General features: G+C 49.2%; 2 protein-coding genes and 1 pseudogene across 2 annotated transcripts; all 3 read left to right on the top strand.

Annotated features, from left to right (window-relative positions):
* The first annotated feature begins 9,103 nt into the window (after positions 1–9,103).
* On the top strand, positions 9,104–9,568 carry LOC105495632 (methionine-R-sulfoxide reductase B1 pseudogene; annotated as a pseudogene).
* Positions 9,569–15,944: 6,376 nt separating this feature from the next.
* LOC105495379 (interferon lambda-4) lies at positions 15,945–18,512 on the top strand. Its single transcript, XM_011764821.2, has 5 exons — positions 15,945–16,400; positions 16,833–16,904; positions 16,976–17,119; positions 17,363–17,437; positions 17,590–18,512. Exons 1-5 carry the CDS (start codon positions 16,251–16,253, stop codon positions 17,686–17,688), a joined length of 540 nt encoding a protein of 179 aa, XP_011763123.1. The 5' UTR covers positions 15,945–16,250; the 3' UTR covers positions 17,689–18,512.
* Positions 18,513–19,679: 1,167 nt separating this feature from the next.
* On the top strand, positions 19,680–21,478 carry LOC105495378 (interferon lambda 3). The gene is made up of 6 exons (XM_011764820.2): positions 19,680–19,862; positions 19,961–20,142; positions 20,436–20,513; positions 20,771–20,920; positions 21,026–21,109; positions 21,203–21,478. Exons 1-6 carry the CDS (start codon positions 19,853–19,855, stop codon positions 21,299–21,301), a joined length of 603 nt encoding a protein of 200 aa, XP_011763122.2. The 5' UTR covers positions 19,680–19,852; the 3' UTR covers positions 21,302–21,478.
* Positions 21,479–22,620: the final 1,142 nt, after the last annotated feature.

Genomic DNA, 22,620 nt, shown 5'->3' with positions numbered 1-22,620 from the left:
CCAACTGCTTGTGTCTGTTTTCTGGACATCTGTTTGTCTTTCTTTGCCTCTGTCTTATCTCTCTTCTGTACTCTAGGAATGAACCGAGACACTTCTTCCTTCTCTTTGAAGCTACAGGCTTGGCAGAGCTACCAAATCATTTAAATGGCTGCCCTCAGGCGTTCACACCTGGCTTTCCAATGCTGTCTGCTTCCTCTTTCTCTGCTTTCTCATTACATTTCTGTTTGTCTGTCCCTGTCTTTGTAACTTTCTTTTTCTTGTCAATGAATGAGAAGAGTCATACTCTGTAAAAAAACACTTGAAGAGATTTATTCTGAGCCAAATATGAGTGACCAATGGCCTGTGACACAGCCCCCAGGAGATTCTGAGAACCATGTGCCCAAAGTTGTCAGGCCACAACTTTTTTTTTTCTTTTTTTTCTTGACAGGGAGTCTGGCTCTATCGCCGAGGCTGGAGCGCATTGGCACGAACTTGGCTCACCGCAACCACAACCTCCCAGGTTCAAGTGATTCTCCTGCCTCAGCCTCCTGCGTAGTTGGAACTACAGGCAGGTGCCACCATGCTAACTTTTGCCTTTTTAGTACAGACGGGGTTTCACCATGTTGGCCAGGCAGGTATCAAGCTCCTGACCTCAGGTGATCTGCCCGCCTCGGCCTCACAAAGTGCTGGGATTGCAGGCGTGAGCCACCACGCCTGGCCCACAACTTGGTGTTATACACTTTAGGGAGACATAAGGCATCAATCAATACACTTAAGATGTACATTAGTTCCATCCAGAAAGGCAGGACAAGTGGAAGCCAGGGTGTGCTTCTAAGTATAGGGGGATTCAAAGAGTTTCTGATGGGCAATTGGTTGAGTTACTATCAATAGAAAGGAATGTCTGGATTACCATAATGGGTTGTGGAGACCAAGGAAGGAAGGAAGGGAAGAAAAATGCAGAGATCTTGTGCACTCTTTACCCAGTTTCCCCCAATGGTAAGATCTTACAAACCTCCAGTCCAATACCACAACCAGGATACTGATATTGATACAATCCACCTATCTTATTCAGATATCCTGTTTTACTTGCATTGAGTGTGTGTGCAGATGAAGCCTCCAGATAGCAGGCTTCAGAGAAAATAGATTGTAATTTCTAAAAAATCAGACTTAAAGGTCTCTTCTATTGGCAATTCCAAAAGGAAGGAGGCTATGATGAGGCATGTCCCACACCCCCTTACAATTATGGCCCAAACTGGTTTTTCAGGTTAACTTTGGAATGCCCTTGGCGGAGAGGACAGTGTCCATTCAGATGGTTGCAGGGGGCCTTAGAATTTTATTTTTGGTTTACACCCTGAATACTCCCCCTTCTTTTCTGTTTTGTTTCTTTTCTTTCTTCTTTTTTAGAGACAGGGCCTCACTGTCTCTGGGCCCAGGCTGGAGTGTAGTGGTGAGATGACAGTTCACTGTTACATCAATCCTGTGGGCTCCAAGGCTCTTCCTACTTCAGCCTTGAGTAGTCCCTAAGTAGCTGGGGCTGCTGGCACCCACCACCATGCCCGGATAATTCCTCTTTTTTATTTTTTATTTTGTAGAGATTGGGGTCTCACTGTGTTGCCCAGGCTGGTCTTAAATTCCTGGCCTCAAGCTGTCATCCCACCTTGGCCTCTTAAAGCACTGGGATTACAGGCGTGGGCCACTGCACCTGGTCCCCTCTGTCTGATTTTTGTTCATCTGTGTCTCAGACGAGCTGTCTCTGGCTTTCATATTATTATATGAATATAATATTTATTCATTTGCCACTTAATAAAGCATCGTTAGTTTGCTGTTGAAAATCGGAATTACAGACATGTTTTTCTCAACTACTGTTAATAATAAATATATATATATAAAATTTATAGCTAATATATACTCAGCACTTCCTGGTTCCATTCTAAGCTCTTCTCATGTAAATATCTGTTTTTTTTCCCCTCCCCAGCAACTGTTAGGTAGTTGACTGGTTACTGGCTGACATTTTATAGATGAAAGAATGTGGCACAGAGAGGTTATGAATGAAACACGAGCTCACACAGCTTGTAGGCGTGAAATGGGGATTTGATCCCAGGCTCCCTGGGTTATTGTTGGCAATGCTCTGACATCTCTCATCTGTATGACTGATCTATCTCACACAGAATAGCCTGCATATGTTTTTTGTTTGTTTTGAGATACAGTCTTTCTCTGTCCCCAGGCTGGAGTGCCTGTGGTATGATCACAGCTCGCTGCACCCTCAACCTCCTGGGCTCAAGCGATCCTCCCATGTAGCTGGGACTACAGGTGTGTACCACCACATCAGCTAGTTTTTAAATTTTTTGTAGAGACGGGATCTCAGTATGTTGCCCAGGCTGGTCCAAACTCTTGGCCTCAAGCGATCCTCCTGCCTTAGCCTCCCAAAGTGTTGGGATTACAGGTGTGAGCCACTGCACCCAGCCCTAGGTATGTTTTGAGTAAGTCAGGCACGCTTCCTACTTGAGACCACTTTTAATTAATTCTAATTAGGTTTATTTATAAATATTGATAATGGGCCGGGCGCGGTGGCTCAAGCCTGTAATCCCAGCACTTTGGGAGGCCGAGACGGGCGGATCACGAGGTCAGGAGATCGAGACCATCCTGGCTAACACAGTGAAACCCCGTCTCTACTAAAAAATACAAAAAACTAGCCGGGCGAGGTGGCGGCGCCTGTAGTCCCAGCTACTCGGGAGGCTGAGGCAGGAGAATGGCGTGAACCCGGGAGGCGGAGCTTGCAGTGAGCTGAGATCTGGCCACTGCACTCCAGCCTGGGCAGCAGAGCAAGACTCCGTCTCAAAAAAATAAATAAAAAATAAATAAATATTGATAATGAAGGGTAACTAGTGACTTTTTCATGGTTATATGTCTTCCTCAGCATGGGTATGAGAAAAGCGTTTTATGGTTTGCCAGTGCGTATTTTCCTATTCAAAGGCATAGAGGTTTTAAGAACCAGCAAAACCTGGCCAACGTGGTGAAAGCCCGTCTCTACTAAAAATACAAAAATTAGCCAGTCAGGTGGCACGTGCCTGTAATCCCAGCTACTCAGGAAGCTGAGGCAGGAGAACTGCCTGGACCAGGGAGGGGGAGGTTTCAGTGAGTTGAGATGGTGCCACTGCACTCCAGCCTGGGTGACAGAGCAAGACCCTGTCTCAAAAAAAAAAAAAAAAAAATTCACAAAGTGTCCATGGAGTATACTTTCCAAGCTTCTATCACCTCTCCCCAATCTTTCCTGGGATCCCCCATTTCAGTTGGGGAGCCAAATAGTTTTGGGAAGATGATTTAACCCCCTCCCCATCCCTGGGATGGGGTATGTGATCTGGCTATAGCCATTTACATCAGTTTGTCTTCCTAGCCGCAGTGATTAAGTTTGTGGTGGTCTTGTGACCTAATCCAGTTCAATCACAATGATCCTCAGTTCTGAACATCTTGGGAAAAAGATGCTGCTTTTTTTTTTTTTTTTTTAAATCTACTGAAGAAAAAAAAAATAAAACCTGAAGCCTGAAGCCTGGGAGGCTGCTAGACCCATCTTGGATTTACAAGAGTAAACAGGCTTCTCATCAGCATAAGGGAGACCTGAAGTATTTAAAAGCAAACAAACCGAGGCTGGGCGCGGTGGCTCACACCTGTAATCCCAGCACTTTGGGAGGCTGAGGCAGGCAGATCACCTGAGGTTAGGAGTTCAAGACCAGCCTGGCCTACATGATGAAACCCCATCTCTACTAAAAATACAAAAATTAGCCAGGCACGGTGATAGGCACCTGTAATCCCAGCCACTCAGGGGGCTGAGACAGGAGAGTTGCTTGAACCCTAGAGGCGGAGGTTGCAGTGAGCCGAGATCATGTCACTGCACTCCAGCCTGTGTGACAGAGTGAGGCTCCATCTCAAACAAACAAACAAAAAACCAACTGGGAGGTTACTGATGTCTTAAGCTGCTAGATCAAACTTAACCTGAAGCCTCACCACTAACCCTAGGCTTCTCAGTTTTGTAAGCTCATAAATTCTCCATTGTTTAAGCCAGCATGAGTTGAGTTTTTGGTTATTTACCACCCAAAGTGTCCTAACTGATAGATACCATGAGGCCGTAATAAAATTATATATGTCTCCAAAGACTGAAGAACTAGAAGGAAAATTAGTAATGGCAGGAAGAATGGAGGGCCATGGATTGGCTGGAGGAAAGTACCAGGTGCAAATTATTGGCAATCAGTGATCCAGCTCTGAGCGCCACAGTGCAGGTTATTTGCAATAAAAAATTAAATTTAATGCTGTCCCAGTAGAAAGGTGTCTTGTGATCCACTGCTTGAGACCCCTATTCTGTTACAAACACTACTTCGGGAATTTTTGGGAATTTAAGAAATAACAAAAAGCTTTGGAGAACATTTATGTGTGAGTATAACTCAAAAATGATCTAGGAACTGGATCACTCATCCATTGCTGGTGGGGATGGAAAACTGGTGTAGCCATTCTGAAACAGTTCGGCAGTTTCCTGTAAAAGTAAATATGCAACTCCTAGTCAGCCCAGAACGGTATGCCTGGACTTTTATTCCAGAGAAATGGAAACTTATGTCCATGCAATAATATAGTTATTTGCTTTGCAAATGTTCATAGTGACTTTATTTGTAATAGCCCAAACTAGAAAGCCCAGTTGTCCTCCAAAAGGTGTGTGGTTACACAGATTCTAGTAAATATATATCATCAAATAGGAATGAACTATTGATATATGCAACAAGTTGGATGAGTATCCAGAGAATTATGCTGAGTGAAAAAAGCCCATCCCGGAAGGTTACATACTACATATATATTATATGTAATACAAAAAATTATATATAATATATATAATACAAAAAATATATATATATATTAAATACAAAAATTATATAATACAAAAATTTTATATATATATGTATTTTTTTTTTTTAATTGAGAGTCTCGCCCTGTCACCTAGGCTGGAGTACAGTTGCAAAATCATGGCTCACTGCAGCCTTGACCTCCTGGACTCAAGCAGTCCTCTCACTTCAGCCTCCAGAGTAGCTGAGACCACAGGCACATGCTGTGAGCGGCAAGCCAGCCAGGTGCCGAGGCAAGAGGCTGAAGGCACAGGCTGTTCCAGTATAATAAAGAAGATAATTACAATAAGAAAAGTTATACTAGAAATAGGATATAGATACGATTATATATGAATATTATCAATCATTAGTTTGTAGTATTACTCTGTTTTATTGTTATAATAATTTCCGTTTTATTATTATAATAATTTGTTTTATAATTATAACCGAAGAGCAACCAGACCATACAGAGTCAGGAGCTAAAGGGACACTGTGAGAGGTGACCAAAAGACAAGTGTGAGCCCTCTGTCACACCCGGATAAGGGCCACTTGAGGGCTCCTTGGTCTAGCAGTAGCGCCAGTGCCTGGGAAGGCACCCGTTACTTAGCAGACCGGGAAAGGGAGTCTCCCTTTCCCTGGGGGAGTTAGAGAACACTCTGCTCCGCCAGCTTTTGTGGGGGGCCTGACATTAGCCAGGCCTGCCCGCGGTCATCTGGAGGCTTAAATGTTTCCCTGTGGTGCTGTGCTTCAGTGGTCACGTTCCTTGTCCATTTTCATGTTCCGCCTGTACACCTGGCTCCTCTTTTTAAGTTCTTAGAAGATGGCAGTAACAGAATTAGTGAAAGTATTAAAGTCTTTGATCTTTCTGATAAGTGCATAGAAAAAATGCTGACGTATGCTGTCCTCCCTCTCCGCCTTGGCTACCAAAAAGGAAAAGGCATCCTGTCACATGGACATGTGACTCACGTGACCTTATCAATCACTTGAGATGACTCATACTCCTTACCCTGCCCCCTTACCTTGTATACAATAAATAGCAGCGTGTCCAGGCATTTGAGGCCACTACCAGACTCCGCACATTGGTGGCAGTGGTCCCCTGGGCCCAGTTGTCTTTCCTTCTATTTCTTTGTCTTGTGTCTTTATTTTCCTATGATCTCTCGTCTCTGCACACAAAGAAAAAACCCACAGGCCCAGTAGGGCTGGACCCTACAACATGCCACCGTGCCTGGCTAATTTTTATATTTTTTTGTAGAGACAGGGTCTCCCTATATTGTCCAGGCTGGTCTTGAATTCCTGAGCTCTAAGTGATCCTCCCACCTCAGCCTTCCAAAGTGCTGGGACGACAGGTATGAGTCACTGCACCTGGGCTATATAACATTTTTTAAATGAGAAAAATTTGAAAGTGGAGGATAAATTAGTTGTTGCAAGGAGTTAGGGAAAGATGGTGGAGGGAGGAAGGTGGGTGTGGTTATAAAAAAGGGTCAGGCACGTGGCTCACACCTGTAATTCCAGCACTTTGGGAGGCCAAGGCGGGCAGATCCCGAGGTCAAGAGATTGAGACCATCCTGGCTAACATGGTGAAACCCCATCTCTACTTAAAAAAAAAAATGCAAACAATTAGCCAGGTGTGGTGGCGGGCATCTGTAGTCCCAGCTACTTGGGAGGCTGAGACAGAAGAATGGTGTGAACCTGGGAGGCAGAGCTTGCAGTAAGCTGAGATTGCGCCACTGCACTCCAGCCTGGTGACAGAGCAAAAAAAAAAAAAAAAAAAAAAAAAAAAAAAGATGGCCCCAAGGGCGTTCTTAGTGATGGAACTCTTCTGTGGTGATGCATACATAAACCTATGCATGTGATGAAATTATATAACTAAATTGCATATAGTGAACTGTATGACTAAATACACATGCAAGAATACACAAACACACTCAATGCAAATAAATCTGGGGATATTTGAATAAGATGGGTAGACTGTATTAACGTCAATATCTGGTTGTAGTATTGGACTAGCATTTTGTAAGATATTACCATTGGAGGAAACTGGATAAAGGGTGCACAGAATCTCTCTTTATTATTTATTTCTTTCTTTTTCCTTTTGAGACAGGGTCTCGCTCTGTCACCATGCTGGAGTGCAGTGGCACCATCACAGCCCACTGCAGCCTCCACCTCCCAGGCTCAAGTGATCCTCCCACTTCAGCCCCCTAAGTAGTTGGAACTACAGGTGGGTGCCACCACACCCAGCTAATTTTTGTATCTTGTGTGTGGAGATGGGCTCTTGCTATGTTGCCCAGGCTGGTCTTGAACTCCTGGACTCAATCCTCCTGCCTTGGCCTCCCAAAGTGTTGGGATCATCAGCATGAGCCACTGAGCCTAGCCTGAATTTTTGCTTATAACAGCATGTGAGTCTTTAATGACCTCAGTCTCAAACATTTCTGTTAAGAAAACTCAGGGGGAAAAAACAGAAATCCTCAGGAAGTAGATGACCTACTTGAACGTTTAAGCAGGGGAAAAGTGGGCAGGGTTAAGGAAGACACAAGAGGTAGTGGTGCACCCAGAGGCCAGTAACAGGGGGAGCTGTTAGCACTCCTAGGCATGACAGGACAAAGACTGTGGCTGTCAATAGAGGATGACAGCCACTGTCAAACTCCAGACTTGCAGGGGGCAGCCAGCAAATAGAAGAATAAATACCCCCACCTTGCTCTCTGCCCTCCCTCAATCTCCTGTCAGCACCTCCACTGGCTAAACACAACCATAAGCCAGAGGGCAGGCAAGCCTCAGAGGTACAGATCAGGAGGGGTCAGTGAACACCAGCACAGCAGCAAAGGGGCAGAGGGTAAGGACAACGTTTTACAAAGCCATTATCAGAAGCTCTAGAGAACAGTTTCTCCCGGTGCAGGGACTCTCACACCTGTAATCCCAGCACTTTGGGAGGCCAAGGTGGGTGGATCGCTTGAGGTCAGGAGTGCCAGACCAGCCTGGCCAACATGGCGAAACCCCATCTCTACTAAAAACACAAAAATTAGCTAGGTGTGATGGTGGGTGCCTGTAATCCTAGCTACTTGGGAGGCTGAGGTAGCAGGATTGCTTGTACCCGGGATGCAGTAAGCTGAGATTTCGCCACTGAGTTCCATGCTGGGTGACACAGCGAGACTCTGTCTCAAAAAAACAAACAAAAAGAGAAGCTCTAGAGGTTGGATTAATGTACTTTTTAAGAAAGTCTCACAAATGATCTACCCAACCAGCAACTGAAGAAGCAGCGAGCTACCATTTCCTTCATATCCAGTGAGTTTGTTTTGTTTTACTGTTTAGTTAGGTAGAATTCATTCTCCTTGTAAGAAATTAAAATATGGCTAGGTACAGTGACTCATGCCTGTAATCTCAGCACTTTGGGAGGCCGAGGTGGGCAGATTGCCTGAGGTCAGGAGTTCGAGACCAGCCTGGCCAACATGGCGAAACCCCATCTGTACTAAAAATACAAAAATTAGCCAGGCATGGTGGCGCATACCTGTAATCCCAGCTACTTGGGAGACTGAGGCAGGAGAATCGCTTGAACCTGGGAGGCAGAGGTTGCAGTGAGTGAAGATCACGCCACTGCACTGTAGCCTGAGCAACAGAGCGATACTCCGTCACAAAAAAAAAAAAGAAAATATTATTGATAAATTTAAATATTTCAATGATCATCTCCTCAGTTCCCATGCACTCTCCAGTGATAAATAACTCACTATTAATCAGTTTGGGATATATCCTTGCACACTTTTTTATACATTTTTAAATATTTTATATATTATCCATATTTTATATATTTGCATAATGCATGTATAGCTCCCTAGGAAATATGTCTGTGTGATTGTTTTAATTAGAGTTTTTACTTTGACATAATTGTGGATTCACATGCAATTGTAAGAAATAATACAGGCCGGGCGCGGTGGCTCAAGCCTGTAATCCCAGCACTTTGGGAGGCCGAGACGGGCGGATCACGAGGTCAGGAGTTCGAGACCATCCTGGCTAACACGGTGAAACCCCGTCTCTACTAAAAAATACAAAAAACTAGCCGGGCGAGGTGGTGGGCGCCTGTAGTCCCGGCTACTCGGGAGGCTGAGGCAGGAGAATGGCGTAAAAACCCGGGAGGCGGAGCTTGCAGTGAGCTGAGATCCGGCCACTGCACTCCACCCTGGGCGACATAGCGAGACTCCGTCTCAAAAAAAAAAAAAAAAAAAAAAAAAAAAGAAATAATACAAAGAGATTGGTTCTTGGGAGGCGTGGGGAGGTGGGCGCGGGTCCCAGTGGTCATGGGGTCGGCGGCCTTGGGTCTGTTGGAGGGGCAAGTGCACGGTGGTCCTGGCAGTGCCATGTTGTTCTGCAGCTTCTTCAGGGGCGAGGTTTTCCAGAATCACTTTGAGCCAGGCGACTATATCTGTGCCAAGTGTGGCTATGAGCTGTTCCCCGGCCGCTCAAAGTGCGCATACTCATTCCCCTGACCGGCGTTCACCAAGACCATCCACTCTGACAGCGTGGCCAAGCGCCTAGAGCGTAATCGTCCTGAAGTCTTGAAGGTGTCCTGTGGCAAGTGTGGCAATACATCGAGCCACGAGTCCCTGAACCGTGGCCCCAAGCTGTAGCAGTGCCGATTCTGAATGAATATTCAGCAGCTCGCTGAAGTTTGTCCCTAAAGGCAAAGAAACTTCTGCTTCCAAGGGGCACTAGGCGGGCAGCCCACATCCACCCCAGATGGCTACGGCACTAAGGCCACACGCTGGCCATTCTACCACGGAATCAGAGCCCTGGACACTGAGACAGGAAGGCAGGGCACAATGGCTGAAACATCAAGAAGGCTCCCAAGGCCCCAGCTCTGAACAAGATCTTGTTTCTTGGAAAAGTCACTCTTGCTGATGGTTCCTGCCTTCTGGTTCCTGGGCTGTGCGGCCACACTGTCAGCTGACTCAGCCTCCTGCTCACTCGATAAGGCATCTCAGGGGTGTGGTCTGGGTGCAGTTGGTCTTTGAATGATGTTACGCCCCAACCTTCGACCTTTTCTTCCTGGTCCTGCCTCTGGACTCACCCCTGTGGGGCCCAATTCCAAGACAGACTCTCATCCTCACCAAAGCTTAGGCCCACATCTCCCAGGCTGCTTACGAGACAGAATGGAAATGGAGGCTGCCCCTGACAGCTGCCCCGGCTCTGGTCGCCACATGATCCGCTGTGTCCAAGCCAGCCAGGTGATGATGGTCGTGACCCACCAGGAAAGCAGGCTGATGGGACAGACCCTCTTGTGCAAGAGGGGAGAAACCTAACCCTGTTTCACAACCTGTGCAGAAGTAGCTTGGCTCACTCGGGCTTAGGAAAGTGACAGTCACCTCATTACCCAGCATAGGGCTGGGGGCCTGCAGTTCACCTGCAGAGAGGTCCCCAAGATGTAACTGTGTCTTACTGTACATATTCGGAGGTCTTCCCATAGAGGAAGGTGGGCGATGCTGAAATCAACCCCCTGCCTATCTTTTTTTTTTTTTTTTTGAGACGGAGTCTCGCGCTGTGTCACCCAGGCTGGAGTGCAGTGGCGCGATCTCGGCTCACTGCAAGCTCCGCCTCCCAGGTTCACACCATTCTCCTGCCTCAGCCTCCGAGTAGCTGGGACTACAGGCGCCCGCCACCACGCCCGGCTAGTTTTTTTTTTTTTTTTTTTTTTTTTTTTGTATTTTTAGTAGAGACGGGGTTTCACCATGTTAGCCAGGATGGTCTTGATCTCCTGACCTCGTGATCCACCTGCCTCGGCCTCCCAAAGTGCTGGGATTACAGGCTTGAGCCACCGCGCCCGGCCCCCCCTGCCTATCTTAAGCATCTTAAGTAATTACTTTCTGGAGTAATCAGGCGAAAATCAATAAACAAATGAAATGTGCAAAAAAAAAAAAATGCGAAGAGATACTGTGTACCCTTTACCCAGTTTCCCCTAATGGTAACATCTTGCAAAAATCATGGTACTATATCACATACAGAATATTGACATTGGGTATTAGTCCCTTCTCATACTGCTATAAAGATGCTACATGAGACTGGGTAATTTGTAAAGGAAAGAGGTTTAATTGACTCGAAGTTCTGTATGGTTGGGGAGGCCTCAGGAAATTTACAATGATGACGGAAGGGAAAGCAGGCACCTCTTACATTGTGGCAGGAGAGAGAGACAGTGAAAGGAGGAACTTCCAAATACTAAAAACACCATCGGATCTTGTGAGAACTCACTCACTATCACAAGAACAGCATGGGGGAACCACCCGCACGATCAGATCCAATCACTTCCCACCAGGTCTCTCCCTCAACACCTGGGGATTACAATTCAAGAGAGATTTAGGTGGGCACCCAAAGCCTAACCATATCACATTGATACAGACAAGATACAAAACACTCCATACTCCAAGATCCCTTGTGTTGCCCTTTCAATAGCCACGTCCACTCTTCTCCCATCTGACCCCTTCCTTAACCTCTGGCAACCACTAATCCACTCTCCATTTCTCTAATTTTGTCATTTCAAGCATGTTGGAATGGAAACATACCAGCCTGGCCAACAAAGTGAGACTGCATCTCTGGGGAGAAAAAGAAAATTAGCCGGGCCTGGTGGCACGTGCCTACTACAGGTAGCTGGTGTCCCAGCTACTTGGGAGGCTGGGGTGGGAGGATGGCTTGACCTGGGAGATGGAGGCTGCAGTGAGCGGCAATTGTGCCACTACTATGCTCCAGCTTGGGCTACAGAGTGAGACCATGTCCAAAAAAACGAAAACAAAACACAACCTCTGTTCTGCAAAAGACACTGTTGAGGGAATGAAAAACCTACCACCCTACCAATCGGGGACTGGTTATTAAATGGTCCTGCTGGAATGGAAGCTCTAATAGTGGTGTGGGGGTGGGGGATGTCTTCCATTTGCCCCTCCTTATCTACTGTCCCTGCTTCTCCACCTTACTCTGGGCCCCAGGTAGAGGGGAGAGGAGGTCAGGTGTTTGTTCACCAGGGTTCCTCCCTGCACTGGGCCACCACTATTCGTCTGTTTCCTCCGTCAATCTAAGTTACTCTCTCCTCCCCAAGTCAGGCAACCACATGCACACCCTCAACCCTCTCCCCTTCCTTCAGGCCTGTGAATGAGGCCCCTCACCTGTGCTGGCCCCAGGAGCTTGCACTAGCTCTTGTCATTTGCCTTTACTATCCAATCGCTTTATAAAGGCTTCTGGTATCAACCCCACCTCAAATTATCCTAAATTGACGGGCCCATCTGTTTCCTGCTGGGCCCTAACTGATACACTATAATTAAAGATGTGGGAGAATGCAAATGAGAGATAATGGTAGGACATAAAAAGCTAGCTACCAAACTGTATACAGCATGGTTCCAATTTGGGTGAAATTGCTCACAGAAAGGAAAACAAAAGGAGGAACAGTGACAAATTGTTAAAAAATATTTACCTCCAGGAGGTGAAATATAAGACTTACTTTAACTCTCCAAGTTGTATGTTTCGTATTGATGGAATCTTTTTACAAGGAACAAGTGTTACGTTGACAGTCAGAAAACATATGCACAAATAAACACATGGAAAATTCCTATGTATTGGGACGAATTGTTCCAGAAGTGGGATGAGGGATAAGAGGAGGATGGTGAAGTTATAGGTGATGCTTTTTCTCTTTTATGCTTTTGTGTATTTTTCAAGCTTTATCCACTGAACATGCATGGCTAATTTTATCAGAAAAAGTAGATTTTATGTTTAAACTAACAAAAAGAGATTGATTGAGACAGACAGAGAGACCCGGGTCAGGATGCTTGTTGGAAAAAATGAATAAGAAAGATGGAGTCACACAAAGCCAGAGACAGACAGGAAGAGAGAGAGAGAGAGACAGACAGACAGGAAGAGAGAGAGAGAGAGAGAGAGAGAGAGAGAGAGAGAGAGAGAGAGAGAGAGAGGGAGAGAGAGGAGGATACGCTGAAAAAGATAAGTAAGGGCAGTTATGGCATAGAGAACAAGCTTTGAAACTGGGCAGTGTGTGGGTTCAAACCCCACCTCTGCCATTTATTAGCTGTGTATCTTGGAACAGTTCCTTTACTTTACTGGGCCTCAGTGTTCCAGCTGTAAAATAAGGTAATAGAACCTCCCTTTTGTGTCTTTTTTATTTTTTGAGATGGCGTTTCACTCTTGTTGCCCAGGCTGGAGTGCGATGGTACGATCTCGGCTCACTGCAACCTCTGCCTCCCAGGTTCAAGTGAGTCTCCTGCCTCAGCCTCCCGAGTAGCTGGGATTACAGGCATGCACCATCATGCCCGGCTAATTTTGTATTTTTAATAGAGATGGGATTTCTCCATGTTGGTTAGGCTGGTCTCGAACTCCCAACCTCAGGTGATCTGCCTGCCTCGGCATCCCAAAGTGCTGGGATTACAGGCATGAGCAACTGTGCCTGGCTTGTGTCTTTTTTTTTTTTTTTTTTTTTGAGACAGTCTCTTACTCTGTTGCCCAGGCTGGAGTGTGGTGGCACAGTCATAGCTCACTGCAGCCTCAACCTCCCAGACTCAAGAGATCCTTTCATCTCAGCTGCATGAGTAGCTGGGACTACAGGTGCATGCCACTGTCAGAGGCATTTGAACCAGAGCGACTCCATCTTGAGTGAGGGCTAGGAAACATGAGGCTGGGACCTGCTGAGCTGCATTTCCAGGAAGTTAGGCTTTCCCAGCCTCTAGATGTTTACTGTTAAGGGAACAGATTGATAACGTTTACTAAACAGACCCAGACTCAGGAATGTCCTGAAATCCCGTTATCTTGAGAACAGAAGCATTCCTCATTTTGCTTTAAAGATAGTAATATCGGTTCTTGCAAAATATGGTAATTAATAAATTTAATCCTTTATCATCAACCCTTGCAGCAGAGCACATCGCCCCATGATATTTTTTGTTATTCAACATATAAACAAGCATTGTACCTAGGGTGGGCCCATTCCTCTTACTTTCAGGAACACCCTACTTTGTCTATGGAGTAACTATTCCTTCACCACTTTGCTTTTTTTTCCTCACTCTGTTGCCCAGGCTGGAGTGCAGTGGCATTGCCATCTTGGCTCACTGCAACCTCCGCCTCCTGGATTCAAGCAATTCTCCTGCCTCAGCCTTCCGAGTAGCTGGAACTACAGGTGTGCACCACCACACCTGGCTAATTTTTTTGAATTTCTAGTAGAGACAGAGTTTTGCCATGTTGGTCAGGCTGGTATTGAACTCCTGACCTCAAGTGATTCACCTGTGTTGACCTCCCAAAGTGCTGGGATTACAGGTGTGAGCCACTGCACCCAGGCACCACTTTACTTTTTAAAGTAAACTTGCTTTTGCTTTGCACTGTGGACTCGCCCCAAATTCTTTCTTGCACAAGATCTAAGAACCCTCTCTTGGGGTCTGGATTGGGACCCTTTTCCAGTAACACCACCATGTCCAGGGAATTTTTTAATCCCTTTTTTAGAGACAGGGTCTCACTATGTTGCCCAGGCCGGTCTCAAACTCCTGGGCTCAAGCAATCCTCCTTCCTTAGCCTCCCAAAGTACTGGGATTACAGGCCTGAGCCACTGTGCCCAGTTTTGTGTCATTTTTGACAATGAAACTGTCACCTGTAAACGGAGTTGTTTCCTTGCTCTGCATTGGTTGCAAAGAAAGAACACCCGGTTGGAAACAAAAAGGCAAATAGATTTTATTCCTGGCTAGGATGGGGAAGGAGAGAACTCTTACTCTAAAGACACCTTATCCCTGGGTGCGCTCATGCCTGTACTCACATCACTTTGGGAGGTCAAGGTGGGCGGATCACCTGAAGTCAGGAGTTTGAGGCCAGCCTGGCCAACATGGTGAAACCCCATCTCTGCTAAAACTACAAAAAACTAACAAGGCGTGGTGGCATGTGCCTGTAATCCCAGCTACACAGGAGGCTGAGACAGGAGAATCCCTTGAACCCGGGAGGTGGAGGTTGCAGTGAACCGAGATTGTGCCACTGCTCTCCAGCTTGGGCAACAAGAGTAAAACTCCATCTCAAAACAAACAAACAAACAAACAAACACCTTATCGCCCAGCGGTAGGGAGCTGGGAAATTTTAAGGAGTTAGCTATGGGGTGGGATGGTATGTAAGCTTGTGCAGGAAGCAACTCCAGACACAGGTCGGATCATAAGCATGCCTCTTCATATGATGTATGTTCAGCAAATGGTGAGCATATTTTCCTCCATGGGTAGGGAGTTTAGCATGATAATTATATATTAATGATCTAAAGGTAACCATGGGTCACTGTGTCTGGTTTGCACTTGTTTTGCCTCAGCCTTATCTTCCTCCAGTAATAAGCAAAGGAAACATTCTGAAGATCCTGTGGCCTTTTTGGCCATCTGCAGTTCTTTTAAGCAATGCACCTATAGATAAAGAGACTAGAAAAAAAACGGTTTAAGAAAATAATGAGGCCAGGTGCAATCCAGATTACACCTGCAGGCCAGGTGCAATCCAAGCATTTTGAGAGGCTGAGGCAGGCAGATGGCTTGAGCTCAGGAGTTAGAGACCAGCCTGGGCAACATGGTGAAACCAGGTTTCTACAAAAAATGGTGGTGGCGCCCACCGGTAGTCCTAGCTACTTTGGAGAATGAGGTGGAGGATTGCTCCAGCCTGGGAGGTTGAGGCTGCAGTGAGCTGTGACTGCACCACTACTACAGCCTGGGCAACAAAGCAAGACCCTATCTCTAAAATAAAATAAATAAAATAAGCGTTCTCTTTCTCAGCTACACCTCCAGGGCTGCCCTGGTACAAAAATGAGATGATATGTCTGTGTCAATTACATAGAAGAGGGCCTGATGTATAGTCAACACTACACAAGGGCTGGTTGTGATTGCAGAACGAAGATAAGGACAACCAGGGTGAAGCAAAGAAAAAGGAAACAGACAGTAGAAACAGGGACAGAGACAATTTGGAAACCGAGTGTTGGAGGGTAGCCATCCCGGGCACAGGCCAACCTTGGGTTGAAGTCCTCACACCCGACTGGGATCCCAGAGGCCTGGGGCCAGCTCTGATGTTGGGAAAGCTTGCCCTGGACAGGAAAGTCCGGCTGCAAACCCCATTCTCAGCCCTGCACATAAAAGCCAGCATGGACCATCGAGGCACTGTTGCCCAAGTGGAGACTGCTCTGGACACCTCCCAGGGCATAGTGGACGGCAGCACCTGCTGCAGCACGAGGCGCAGAGGGTGCACTGCAGAGAGGAGTGAGGGCAGAGGCCAAGGCGAGGAGGGGACCGGCTCCCGCTCTCTCCCCCTGTGTGTGCTGCGCCTTCAGGCTCCGAGCATCGCCTCCCCTGCGAGCCTAACCCAAGGCAGGGGTCTGGACGCGCGGGACCCTCTCTTTGGCTTCCCTGACGTCTCTCGCCTGCTGCAGAAGCAGAGATGCGGCCGAGTGTCTGGGCCGCGGTGGCCGCCGGGCTGTGGGTCCTGTGCACGGTGGTCACAGCGGCCCCCCGGCGCTGCCTGCTCTCGCACTACCGCTCGCTGGAGCCCCGGACGCTGGCGGCGGCCAAGGCGCTGAGGGACCGCTACGTAAGTCACCGCCCAGCCCCTGCGCCCCCTGGGACTCTGGCCCCACCGGGTTCCCATACACCCGTCCCTGTCCCCAGGGGTCCTGCGTCCTAGCGCCCAGCAGGCGCCTCTCGTATGCCAGCGCCCGCAATTCCCACCACGAGACCCCCGCAGTCCCCGTTATCAGCGCGAACGCAGGCTTAGGGTCAGTCACAGAAGGGCGCCCTGACGGGCGGACTCGGCTCCAGGTCAGGGCGCAGAGCTTTCCTGGAGGAGCGCGGGGTGCAATTCAACCCGGGTTCACGCCTTCGGGGAGCTCCCTGGTTCAGTATACGACAGGCACGACCGTACGCTGCCAGTACCCATCCACGTCCAGGAATCCCAGACTGTGCAGAGGTTAGGGGCCCTGGCGAGGGGGCCCAGGATACGCGAAAAGCGCCGCTTATCCCGCAGGAGGAAGAGGCGCTGAGATGGGAGCCGCGCAACTGCTCCTTCCGCCCCAGGAGGGATCCTCCGCGGCCGTCGGTGAGGCCCGGGAGCGGGGGGGAAGGCATGGACCGGGCGCGGCCCCCTCTAACGCCCTCTGGTCCCCGCAGTCCTGCGCTCAGCTCCGCCACGTGGCCCGGGGCATCGCGGACGCCCAGGCCGTGCTCAGCGGCCTGCACCGCCCGGAGCTGCTCCCGGGCGCCGGCCCGATCCTGGAGCTGCTGGCGGCCGCGGGGAAGGACGTGGCGGCCTGCGTGAGTGACGACCGCGCCCGCCGCCCCTCGCCCTCGCCAGCTTCTCTGCATCCTCAGGCCCACGGCGTGCCCCAGCGCTTTGCGAATCTGTCCCGCTTAGCGGAAAAACCGATCCAGACCCGATTCGGGTCCTCTGGGTGTCCTCAAATCCGGGCTCGGGTCTGCGGCTGGGAGGGTCACGGGCAGATGCAGAGGGGGGCTTCGTCCTTCGCCTTCTCCATTTGCCTCATGTCCCACCTCCAGCTCGAGCTGGCACGGCCAGGCTCCTCCAGGAAGGTCCCCGGGGCCCCGAGGAGGCGTCACAAACCGCGGAGAGCTGTGAGTGCAGCAGGCAATACAGGGTTAGCCTGCAGGGAGGACCAGGCGAGGCTGACAAGGACGGGACTGAGGCTGGGAGAGCGGGACTAGTGGGGGCTTCTCGGGAGGGAAGAGCCAGGCTTAGCCCCGCTGCGCTCCCTCCTGGGCTCTAGGACTCGCCTCGGTGTCGCGAAGTCAGCGTGATCTTCAACCTCCTGCGCCTGCTCACATGGGAGCTCCGACTGGTTGCGCACTCCGGGCCTTGCCTCTGACCCCGCCCCCTCCGGCACCACCTAAACCTCCACGCCATTGGCTGCCGAAAGCGGCTCCTGTCGCCCATTGGAGTGACCAGACAAGGCTCTCAGCCAATGGGTGCTGAGGCACGAGAACTTCTTTGCAGCTTTGGGCCTGACTTGGATCCACTGTCTCAAGATACAAGATGAGTGGGTCCTTCTAGAGGGAAGAGAGTGCAGTTCTTCAGGAAGCAGCGATATTTCCTCGGGGTATATTGTACGGCCCTCCAAGGATTGCTGGGACTGAAAGAGACTTGAGCTCTGGAAACCGTCGCTGACCCCCAAGCAACAGGGACCAGTTCCTCCTTGTGTGGTTACCAGGACACCCCCAACACCAGGTCCTAACCCCGGATTTGTAGCCCCACAGCCAGCTTTGAGATTCTGTGAATCCGTGACTCTTGGATCAGGCATCTAAGGGACACCAATCCATGAGGGATTTGGTAGTGAAAGGCCCAAGAGTCCTTAACTGGCTGTGGTTCTTTGGATTCCCTAACGTATGTTGTTTGTATTTGTGAAATTCCTGTGTATTTGCTATTCTGTCTCCTGGTTTAAATTTATTGGCAGTTATTAAAGAGCGTTTTGATTGCATTGGTTGTTTTCCGTATGATGATTGTGAGGTGCGCCTTACTGCAAAAAAAGAGGCTGAGCCAGGGACTCAGGTGGCCTGAGTTTCAGTTCTGACCTTGCCAGTTAATTACAGTGTAATTCAGGGCAAATTACTTTTCTGAGCCTGTATTTCCTCACCTGTAGGATGGGTTAGTATACTTGCCTTGTGGAGGAGTAGTGTACATTGAGATCACGTTTTAAACTCTCCAGCTCAAGTCCTGGTATGGCCTTAATGAGTGGATTCCATTAAATAATCACTCGTATAAATACACAAGCAGTTGTGTTGTTAATTTTTTCTCCAAATCTGTGCATTAGCACTCTGTGTTGCTGAAAGCACCCCTCCTTGCCAAGGTCACACGGCTAGTGAGGGTCAGAACCAGGTTTGAACCCCAGACCCTTCAGCTCCAAGACCCATGCTCTTGACCACTGCCTGAACGTCCCTAAGAAAAACAGCACCCATGTGGTGTCCTTCAAGTCCTTCATCACACCTCAGTTCTTGAGCAGCGCCTCATATTCCTGAGTCCTTCCTTGCCTGGCAATTAAGAAATATTGGCGTCTGGGTGTGGTGGCTTACCACTGAAATCCCAGCAATTTGGGAGGCATAGACAGAGAGATCACTTGACATCAGGAATTCGAGACCAGCCTTGCCAACATGGTGAAACGCCATCTCTACTAAACATAAAAATTAGCTGGAAATGTTGGCACAAATCTGTAATCTCAGCTACTTGGGAGGCTGAGGCAGGAGAATCGCTTGAACCCAGGAGGCGGAGGTTGCAGTTAGCCAAGATTTTGCACTGCACTACAGCCTGGGTGATCAAACAACATCCTGTTTAAAAATATATATATATATATGTATATATAAATATATTAAAATATAAATATATATACACAAATATATAAAAATATATATACACACACACACATATACACACACACACACACACGCGCGCATGCGCCCAATGCCAGGAGTGGTGGCTCAGGCCTGTAATCTCAGCACTTTAATAGGCTGGATGAGGAGGATTGCTTGAGCCCAGGAGTTTGAGGCTGCAGTGAGCTATGATCACGCCATTGCACTCCAGTGACAGAGTGAGACCCTATCTTAAACTACAACAACAACAACAAAAGCAGAGCAGGTGGAATCCTCTTGGGAACACACCTTCCTGTAGGTAATCCGTGAGTCTCCATCAGTTTCTCTTTCCCTCCAGCTGCTCACCTGGCTCACTGGCCCTGCCCTGCTCTGGGCTTTCCCAACCTGGGGCTCCCCTGGTGGCCGGTGTCTTACCTGAGGTGGTGTTTTCACTTTTCCCACATCAGCTGGGACTGCCCTTCTGTCAGGGATAAAAGCCGCCCCATGGAGCTCAGGCAGGAGTTACATCTCAGACAGAGCTCAAAACTGACAGAAAGAGTCGAGGCCAGGACACAGCCAGAGATCCAGAAGAGGGGACGGAAAAGAACAGAGACTCCAAACAAGACCCAAACGGACCCCGGGTGACAGCCTCAGAGTGTTTCTTCTGCTGACAAAGACCAGAGATCAGGAATGAAACTAGGTGAGTCCCACATCTCTGTCCGTGCTCAGCTCCTGCAGCCCCTGCCCTCAGGGGGCAGCCTCGCCATCCCCTCAGCTCCCTTTCTCTCTGTGACACAGACATGACCGGGGGCTGCATGCCAGTGCTGGTGCTGATGGCCGCAGTGCTGACCGTGACTGGAGCAGTTCCTGTCACCAGGCTCCACGGGGCTCTCCCGGATGCAAGGGGCTGCCACATAGCTCAGTTCAAGTCCCTGTCTCCACAGGAGCTGCAGGCCTTTAAAAGGGCCAAAGATGCCTTAGTGAGTCTCCCCCTGCCCTCCTGCCATGGGCTAGCCTCCACCCCCACTCCAAGGGTCACCATGCTTTCCTAGTCCCAGCTTCCTTCACTGGGCTAGCCTCCACCCTCCCTGCAGTGGGCTATCTCATGCTCCTACTGCAGGGACTGACTCATGTTTTCCTGTAGAAGAGGATCCTCTACAATCGTCCCAGCAGTTAACCTCCCCTATCCTGTTGTCAGCCATCCTCCAATCCCATCAGAGTGGTCTAACCTCCAACCCTCCTGCTGGGGCTAACCTGTGCCTTTGCTGTCTAGGAAGAGTCGCTTCTGCTGAAGGACTGCAGGTGCCGCTCCCGCCTCTTCCCCAGGACCTGGGACCTGAGGCAGCTGCAGGTGAGAGGGGGAGTCAGGCCCACGCCTGCCCTCCCGACCCCGCTCACCTGGCTCTGTAGTGGCCCCTTCACCTTCTCCTTCTCCCTTGTCTCACTCCTCTCCCCACACCTGCTCCCCCTTCCCTCTGTACCCACCTGACCACATTGGCTGTGCCCTCTCCCCTGTGCCTGTCACCTTCACTTGTTCCTCTCTATCCTCCTCCCCCCACCTGTTCCCCTCACCTGCCCCCTCACCTGTTCTTTCTCACCTCTCCTCAGGTGAGGGAGCGCCCCGTGGCTTTGGAGGCTGAGCTGGCCCTGACGCTGAAGGTTCTGGAGGCCGCCGCTGACGCTGACTCGGTCCTGGTGGATGTTTTGGACCAGCCCCTTCACACCCTGCACCACATCCTCTCCCAGCTCCGGGCCTGTGTGAGTCCTCGGGGCCCGGGCACCCAGGTCTGTGGGCTCTGAGCAGCGTCCTTCCCCTGTGGCCGCCCAGGCCCTGCCTCACACACAGCTCTCCACTGCCCACAGATCCAGCCTCAGCCGACAGCAGGGCCCAGGCCCCGGGGCCGCCTCCACCACTGGCTGCACCGGCTCCAGGAGGCCCCAAAAAAGGTGAGTGAGCTGGGAAGAGAGGGACTGGGGTCTGGGGAGCCACTAGGAGTCCAGACCCTGGACAGCCCCTGACCCATCCCCTTCTCCCTACAGGAGTCCCCTGGCTGCCTCGAGGCCTCTGTCACCTTCAACCTCTTCCGCCTCCTCACGCGGGACCTGAAATGTGTCGCCAGTGGGGACCTGTGTGTTTGACTCTCCCACCAGTCATGCAATCTGAGATTTTATTTATAAATTAACCGCTTGTCTTAATTTATTGCCACCCAATCGCTATTTATGTATTTGTGTGTGTAAACCCAAGTCACCTCCAGGCAAATGTTTATTTTTCTACTTTTTATAACCCTTGTTGAAATAAACAATGAGGAAAAGACACCCATGACGTGGGACTGTGTGTGTGTTGGTGTGTATTTCCTTTGTGTTGCTGCCATAACAAATTACCAAAAGTAGCGTCTAGAACAGCAGGTTCGTTGAGGCTGTGCTGGCCACTGGGGTCCCCAGGCCCCATGTCACCATCGAGTACCTGGAATGCAAGTGGTGCAACCTCATTTGTCAGTGAGTGTAATACATACCCCAGAATTTGAAGATTTACTGTGGGAAAAAAATGTAAAACAGCTTAATTATAATTTGTATATTTGGCCGGGCGCGGTGGCTCAAGCCTGTAATCCCAGCACTTTGGGAGGCCGAGACGGGCGGATCACGAGGTCAGGAGATCGAAACCATCCTGGCTAACACGGTGAAACCCCGTCTCTATTAAGAAATACAAAAAACTAGCCGAGCGAGGTGGCGGGCGCCTGTAGTCCCAGCTACTCGGGAGGCTGAGGCAGGAGAATGGCGTGAACCCGGGAGGCAGAGCTTGCAGTGAGCTGAGATCCGGCCACTGCACTCCAGCCTGGGCGACAGAGCGAGACTCCGTCTCAAAAAAAAAAAAAAAAAAAAAAATTAAAAAAAAAATTAAAAAAATTTGTATATTCATTAGATGTTGAAATGATAGCACTTTGGATGTATTGGGTGAAATGAAGCATCTTTAAAATTAATTTAGAGCCTGGATGCGGTTGCTCAAGCCTGTAATCGCAGCACTTTGGGTGGCTGAGGTAGGAGGATTACATGAGCCCAGACCAGCCTGGGCAACATAGCAAGATTCTGTCTGTGCAAAAAATTAAAGAATTGGCTGGGCATGGTGGTGCAAGTCCATAATCCCAGCTACTTGCGGAAGCTGAGATGGGAGGATTGCTTGAGGTCAGGAGTTCCCGACCAGCCTGAGCAACATAGCAAGATTCTGTCTCTTGTGTGATCACATCTCACTGCAGCCTCAAACTCCTGGGCTCGAGTGATTCTCTCTCTTCAGCACCATCCTCCGCCCACCCCAGCCCCTCCTGGAACTGGGATTACAGGCTTGAGCCACTGGGTCCAGCCTATTCTCTTTCCAAGAAGCCCCTGAATCGTATAAGCAAACATGAGGTCTCACTAACCCTGGATCGGCCCCCACAAATGAGGAGGACAACTTGGATCAGGGA

Source organism: Macaca nemestrina, chromosome 20, assembly GCF_043159975.1.
Source record: "Macaca nemestrina isolate mMacNem1 chromosome 20, mMacNem.hap1, whole genome shotgun sequence".
Taxonomy (NCBI): Eukaryota; Metazoa; Chordata; class Mammalia; order Primates; family Cercopithecidae; genus Macaca; species Macaca nemestrina.
This window is presented reverse-complemented; position numbering and strand designations above follow the sequence as displayed.